Source organism: Rhinoderma darwinii, chromosome 5 (assembly GCF_050947455.1).
Source record: "Rhinoderma darwinii isolate aRhiDar2 chromosome 5, aRhiDar2.hap1, whole genome shotgun sequence".
NCBI lineage: Eukaryota > Metazoa > Chordata > Amphibia > Anura > Rhinodermatidae > Rhinoderma > Rhinoderma darwinii.
In genome coordinates this window covers 130,525,724-130,533,790 of record NC_134691.1, presented here as the reverse complement: position 1 = coordinate 130,533,790, position 8,067 = coordinate 130,525,724, and the positions used below count along the sequence as shown (strand labels likewise).

Sequence of the window (8,067 nt, the reverse complement as noted above, 5' to 3'; positions counted from 1 at the left end):
TATTATTTTGACATTTTACTTTTGTAAATTTTTTTTTAAACTTTTTGTAACTTTTTTTTTAGTCCCACTAGGGACTTGAAGATCCAATTGTTGGATCGTTATTATAAAACCCTGCAATACTTATGTATTGCAGGGTATTATACCTGTCAGCTTCACACTGACAGGAGGCATATTAGGTCCTGCCTCTGGCAGGACGTAATCGCCTTTAATAGATGGCAGACCGGAAGCCTTTGTTAGGCTTCCGGTTGCCATAGCAATTCCGCCCCCGCAACAATCGGCCCCCGCAATCATGTAGCGGGGTGCCGATGCTTGGTCGCATTTAAGGGGTTAATCGGTTCGGATCACCACTGTGATCTGCCTCGATGTTTTCTCCCAGTACTAAGGCTGCTAGTAGAAGCCCGTACTGGGAGATGCCAGGCTGCGGGGACCGCCTGTGTGCTCGGTTAGGAGCACACGTAGATTAACGGGCTGCAGGCACAAGGACCAGCTCTGCAGCCCGCTAATCTACGTGGGGTGGTCGGGAAGGGGTTAAAGCAATATTAAAAAAATATATAATAATTACACATAACTGCCGCATCCGTAAAAGTCCGAACTATCACAATATAGCGTTGTTTAACCCGCTCAGTGAACGCCGTAAAAAATAAATCTATATAAAACTTGCACATTGCTGTTTTTTGGTCACCTTAGCTCTCCAAAAAATGTTAATAAAAAGTGATCGAAAAGTCACATGTACCCCAAAAAGGTATCGGTGAAAACTACAGATCGAGTTAAAGAGGCTCTATCACCACATTATAAGTGCCCTATCTTGTACATAATCAAATCGGTGCTGTAATATAGATGACAGCAGTGGTTTTTATTTAGAAAAACAATCATTTTTCACCAAGTTATGACCTACTTTAGCTTTATGCTAATGACTTTAATAGACAACTGGGCGTGTTTGGACTTTTGACCAATCAGCGTCATACACTTCTCCCCATTCATTTACTCTGTACATAGTGATCCTGCGTTGTTCACATGTGCAGTCACATACACACACATTAACGTTACTGAAGTGTCTTGACGGTAAATAGACATCGTGTCCAACCAGTACAACATCAGAGCAAGCGTAATCTCGCTGTAAACTGTCATTTACAGTGTGATCTTGCAAGATTACGCTTGCTGTGCTGTAAATCACACACAAACGTTACCGAAGTGTCGGGATTGTGAATAGACATCCCGTCCTGGTTGGACACGATGGTCTATTTACTGTCAAGATACTTCAGTAACGTTAATGTGTGTGTATGTGACTGCACATAGTGAACAACGCAGGATCACTATGTACAGAGTAAATGAATGGAGAGAAGTGTACGATGCTAATTGGTCACTGATTGGTCAGCGTCATACACTTCTCTCCACAACTCCCAGTTGGTCAAAAGTAAAACCACGCCCAGTTGTCTATTAAAAAAGTAATTAGCATAAATCTAAAATCGCTCATAACTTGGTGAAAATAGATTGTTTTTCTAAATAAAAAAACACTGCTGTAATCTACATTACAGCGCCAATCACATTATGTACAAAATAGGCCACTTATGTGGTGACAGAGCCTTTTTAAGGGTTAAATCAGATCTGCCACTATACAATATTTAAGGGCAGCATAGTCTACTATGAGCCCAAACGGCACAAAAAAATAATAATATTGTGCCGTGTTTTGCTAATAGAGCCTTGCAAAGAATACAGCAAAGTCAACGTTAGGAGTCTGGTATATTCATGAGGGGAGCACTCCCCACACCTTTCTCATTAGTGATTGATAAGTGCAGATACACGGCAGCCTGTCAGTCACTGATGAGAGGGGCAGGAGGAGCACTCCCTTCACGAAAATACCAGACTCATAACTATGAGTCTGCTGTATTCCATTGATAGCTGCGATTAGTCACACCGCACTATATTATTTTATGCAGTTTCGGCTAATAGTAGACCAGACCTGTCCCCGTACTATGCTGCCCTTAAATATTGTATGGTAGCAGATCAGTTATAATATTATACATACATTATAGGACATGCGTAAATATTGTGCTTTTTTCTCTCTCTCTAAATATTACTGGCCTGTAGGCACGCCTGCTCTGATCTTCTGTAGCTTCCAAAAATTGAGTATGTTGAGTCTGAAGTTCAATTTCCTCCTGCGCGTCTTCCTGAATTAAGCGAGCAGTCTAGAAACAAAAAGTAAAAGATACTAGTACTTGGTAAATAGCTTTCAAGTCTCATCTACATAAAACTGCCAGCTAGGAATGAGTGCCAATGTGTCCACTGTATGAAACTCAAACATAAAATTCAAAACCAAGAAATTGAACTCAGTAAAGTGAAAAATAGCGGTGCTATTGACTTAAGTTAAGGTTCTGTTCACATCTGAGTTAAATGCTTCGTTGCAGATTCCATCAAATTTGATTGGAAAAATAGCGCTTCATGTTGTGCTGTTTTTCCTGTCAAAACGACAGACACCACAATGGAACCCGACAGACCAAATAATAAGTCAATGGGGTCTGTCGAGAGTCGTTGGCATCCATTGTAGGACTATTCCGCAACTGCGTCCTGGTTACTGTTATAGACGGAATCCAGGACACAGATGTGAACAGAGACTAAAATACAATGGAAAATACTGTGGCTAGGCAAAAAAATGCATGAATTGGGATCACCTGCTTAAACAAGTTGCGTATAGAACCTTATAGAATATAAAACTAGGGTGAAGCTCCGGGTCTGTCGGACACATCCTTAATGGAGAAATAAACATCTGGTCTTAGCCACCAGATCATATTTTTACACTCTTCAGAATAAGAGGGGATAGAGTGGGTTCTCACATTGTGATTAATTGGGAGAGTGAGGAAGGAAGGAAATCTCCGTAGGTGACCAGGTGGTAGAGAAACTAGCCCTATGGGAGCTAAATGGAAGACAATGGTAGATGTCAGACAGCTACTTCATGCCCTAGAAAAGGGCACAAACAGATGAGTTAAGAAAAAGACTCCATGCCGTTTCAAGAACTCAGATCAACAGTCAAGTTATCATTTTCAGCTGATGTATACATTACTTGTCAAATTAAAAACGAAAAATGGAATTATATTTCAGCCACATTTTTCAGAAAATCTGGTGGTGGGGAGGCTCACCACGTTAATAGCATCTGTGGTGGGAATATCAATAAGTGATGGCTGTTGGTAACTTGTTGAGAGAGCCTGAGACTCAAGGGTACTAGAATCTTGCAGCTGTTGCACAGTCGAGAATGCTGTTGACTGACTAAATCCATCAGTCACAGTAAAACCTAGGAAAATCACATTTTATTAATGGACATGAAAAAAAAATCACACTCTGCATAAAATTACACAAGAAGTACAAAATAATAAGATGCTTTTAGATAAACTGAATACCTTGAGAAAGCCCCTGCTGGTCAAATGCTTGTGGTGGCAAAATCTGGGGTTCATACTGGCCAATGTTTTCTTGCAGAGCATGTTGAGAAGTCACAAATCTATCTGAAAAATGTATCAAAAGGAGGAAAAACACACAGAAAAGATTAAAGTTTTTTTTTAAGATCATTTAGGCCTTTTTTAAATATTTTGTGACCATTACAGGCTGTGATCTGTGGGATCTATATACTACTTTATACCCAATCTGTACAAAGCATGAAAAACCATGGATCCACATAGTTCTACTACACTAATAATAATTATTTTATTTTTTTAAGTGACCTTTATGACTATATGTTGTCCCAACCTATATTAGGGCTCTAGTGTTTGTAGTCAGGCCTTCAAATGAGTGGAATGCACGACGTGTGACCAAACACCAAGTCGTGTTTTCTATGATCTGATCAGCAAATAAACATCATTTAGGCCTCATCCACACGACAGAGTTTCCCGGCCGGGTGCCGGCCGTTCATAAATCGGCCGGCACCCGGCTGTATTAGGAATAATAGACCCCTAATGGGGCTATTCACACGACCGATTTTTTGACAAACGGGAAAACCGGCCGTCAAAAAATAGGACATGCTCTATTTTCGGCCGGGTACCCGGCCGCCCGGCTCCCATAGAAGTCTATGGGGCCGGGTAATACACGGCCATCACCTGAATGTGTCCCGAGTGATGGCCGGGTTTTCCGGCGCTTGCGCTCTATCTCCTCCTCCTCACAGCGCAGAGTGCATGTGAGGAGGAGGAGTTGATGCCATTCGGACGAATGGCTGGACGCTGTACACTGTGTGGCAGGGCCGGGGTGTACAGCAGGTGGAAGGGAGCGCTGCGCTGGCTCCCTTCCCCTGCTTGTTTTAAAAGCGCCCTGGCCCGGCGACACCTTCCATGGCACCGCTAGCAGCTGCTGCGGCTGCTACTACTGTAGCGACGCCACTATAGCAGAGAAGGGAGGTATCTCCCCGCTCTGCTATGTGCTAGCCCCACTTTAGCTCCTTGAAGGAGCGGAATCCCCATGTTTTCGGGGATTCCGCTCCTGGACAGAGCGCTTGACGTCTCTGTCCATATCTGGGCAGTGACATTAGGGGAAACTCCTGAAGCGGAATCCCCGAACACATGGGGATTCCCCTTCAGGAGTTGCCGCTGATGTCACTGTCCAGATTTTACCGGCCGACACTCGGGATCGGGCGGGACCCTGTCGTGTGAATCCCGCCTTAATCTCCAAAAATGCACATTGGAGGTTGAAGTGGTGAAGTCTTGACATTCAGGAAACCTAAAACAGAGTGGGGCACATTTACCAACAGAGTAGTGTATGTCGAATCCCCTAGTATCGTCTATTGTGTTGCAAAACATCGAGGGGGATTTGCTAAATATGGGGGAATACTTTATCACAACGGCATAACTGCATTGGAAAAATCGAGATATATATATATATCTCTAACACACACACACACACACAATGTATACGTGGCCCTCAGCTAACAGGACATAGGCTAACAATACAAGGCATGACGAAGACCCCATTCAACAAGAATCGGGCACTTAGCACATGGAGCTGTTGAGCAATAAGAATAATATTAACAAATTTACTTAAACAGGGCTTTTTTTTTGCCATTTTAATCGATTCATTGCAACATGATAGGTTCACAGTAGAAAGCACATGAAGGTAGGGAAGATTTTACATATTTTGTCATAGAGCAGTCATTTCACAGAAAGGTAATAAACTTTGTAGGTTCCCAATATATACGGATTGCTATGTATCCTATGCATGGTACCTTAAATTTGAGGTATTAAACTACTATTAAACAACCAGAAAATATAAGCTTCTTCTGCTGGGTTACCTTCATCAGTTTCCAAGGTTTGATCAGCAAAAGTCTGCTCCAGTGCAGGTGAGACTGTATCCATATCTGGCTGTGGGCTTAGCTGTAAGATGGTTTCTTGTGCAACTACAGTGTTTGTCTGGTGAAGACCAGTCCCTTCTATTTCTACTTGTATTTGATTAGATACATGGATTTGGTCTACTGGGGTTTCCTCCGATGTTTCTGATTGATGCTGCTGGAGTTGATGTGCAACTTCATACCTAAAATTAAAAAAAAACAAACATCATAATAATAATAATAAAAATAATAATGCCTGCTTGTAGTTATGGTAGCTAGTTTTATGTTGTTTTTTTGTTTTCTTTTTTAAGTTTAGGGTATATTCTGCGACTGAAAATCCATCCCATATATCTGAGTGGGGTTGTTTCTTCAGTAGGTGCATGGATTTCAACTTAATGGAATGGTGGCAGAAATTTCAGGTACAATTCACAAATCTGCCCCGTGTGAATATACCCTTACTCATAACATTTGAAATGGTGGGATGGAACTAAAGATTGGTAATAACAAGCGAACGGTGAAGTAGAATGTATTAAGGGTATACTTAAAAAGTACTCAGAACTGGAGAAAAATAATGCATGGATTGTGATATAAACGCCTACTATTCAATTGTGAAAAGTTTTTGGCTAAAGGCAGCGGAGACAAAAGTATTTCGCAGAATTTTGTATTATTTTGCTAAACCTGCATAAATTAACAAACATATGCTGAGAAATTATTTATATTGCTTAGTAATGTCTACCTGCTGCCAAAATAAATGCTAAAGGCAGCTCTATCTATCTAATCTTCAAATGATTAAGTCCATGTTCATGTGCAGCAGAAACGGCCTCAGGAAATCCAAAACGAAATCTGCATGTGTTAAATGTAGAATTTGTCACGGATGTGACAGCTAATTTCACCCAGTACATTGCAAAGCTAGAAGCCCACCGCAAAAATCCATAATAATTCCACAACACATTTCATAATTCGCAGCCCTCAAACCCACATGTTTTTTTCTGCATCGTGTGAATGAGGTTTTGTAAAAATCCGATTTACATACATTGTACTATCATATTTTGCAGATCGTCAATGTGGAATGCGTACAGGAATTCCACAAATTTGCCACGTGTGAACATGGCATTAGCGTGTCTAGTGTTGAATTCTTCCACCACTACCTTATAAACTCATGTAAGGGGGAATGGTTGTAGAGAGGAAGCCTAGTACATGTTGGGATCTCATCTCCATTGGTCCCTCATAAGCCACAGTGGCTGCCATTATGGTATGTACACCAGTGACTGATGGATAACATGTGGTAGCTGGCACTGGTCGCCTGCATTTTGAAAAAATACTACACATTTTTAAAGGGAAAAAAATAATTGCTGGGAACCCCTACAAACTGCTTTTATACGCAGGAGAACCGGTATGTATGGGCTGGTTTTTGAAACATTACAAGTTGCCAATTGTTCTCAATGGATGTCTGTAGCTCTCCAGAGCGGCAAACAGAGGTGAGTCCCCAATCTGCAGTACCCCATCTATTACAACACAAGCCTAGTCCTTGAAAGGATTGTAGACAAGCCCTTGTTATAACAAGGGGTTGTCTAAAAGCCTTTCAAGGAATAGAATCAAGGAATTTAGACCAAAAGATGAACAACTAAAAAGGTGCTGCTTACAGAAAAGGATGCCACTTCTGTAATATTTCCAGCTCCCCGCTCTGTATTTACCTTCTCAGGGCGTTGTGGTCCATGCCTCTCTTCTTCTACCTGCTCAGCGTCTGGAGGCCACTGTTGCTGCTGCCACTCTACTCTAGGTCCTAGTGCACGAGCAGACCCTTGCATTCTTAAAGGGCCAGCACACGCCAACATTATTTTCACCCAGCTTCCCTGGGTTTTTAAGTTTCTAATTTTTTCATGCCCTTTGCAAGAGCAATTTGGTTCTACCGTGTGTTTCTAGTATACTTCTGCTTTATGGCATTCCCGTGTTTGACCTCAGGCTGTAATTTTCACCATCCTTGCCTGCCCTGACCTCTTGCTTAATGACCCGTGACGAACCTTGGCCACCTGCCCTGACCATTTGCTACGTGACCAGTCACAAACCTTGCTGCCGGCCCTGACCTTTTGCTATACCAGACCACGCTTACTGGCAATACACCTGTTACATTAGCCATCACCAAGGGAGACTAGTCTGGGGGTAGAGACCTCGGGTTCCTCTGTATCGAAGTCCAGATCCCTGTACAGGGGTTCAAAAGGTAATGACCAGGTTTTACATTAGACCCCACTCCCCGTTTTAGCCCCACACCAAATCCCTTGGTGACAAGGTGGGTTCACATTGCCCTCTGCTGGCCACGTGACATAAAATCCCACGGGCTCCAGGACAACTCTATTCTATTTAAATTAAATGTTTAACTTAGTGAAGAACTACATCAGGCGCCTCCTTCAATTTTCTAATTTGCAATCATTCCAAAATCAACTATGATCTAGCATTTATATAAAGATGAAAGTGAAGTAGAAAAATTGCTTGAAGTCACACTTTAAGTGACATGACATCTTAATGGAAACACTCATGTATGAAAAAAAGAGGCCGAGTTGTAATTTAAATGGTTCAGATTATATGAGAATAGCACTTGGTCTGGCTTCCCATGTCAACATTTCATACCTAAATAACTATTTTCCCATTTTGAAAAGATAAATTTGGCTGTTTACACTACTGTAAGCATAGTGGTTTAACATTACTGAACCGCTGCTCTTTCTGTCAAGCTGGATGTACTCATCAACATATGAAAGTAATTAGAGAGATGG

The 8,067-nt window shown here is 41.8% G+C and overlaps 1 protein-coding gene across 3 annotated transcripts in view; it reads right to left on the bottom strand.

Moving 5' to 3' along the window:
• Positions 1-8,067, bottom strand: part of ZNF236 (zinc finger protein 236) — a 169,765-nt gene that overhangs the window by 95,624 nt on the left and 66,074 nt on the right. For all 3 annotated transcript variants that reach the window (XM_075826517.1, XM_075826515.1, XM_075826516.1), the window contains exons 15-18: positions 5,264-5,502; positions 3,393-3,494; positions 3,135-3,286; positions 2,083-2,186 (exon numbers count right to left, since the gene is read on the bottom strand). In XM_075826517.1, the coding sequence (XP_075682632.1) occupies positions 2,083-2,186; positions 3,135-3,286; positions 3,393-3,494; positions 5,264-5,502 (597 nt within the window). The remainder of the gene's footprint in view (positions 1-2,082; positions 2,187-3,134; positions 3,287-3,392; positions 3,495-5,263; positions 5,503-8,067) is intronic.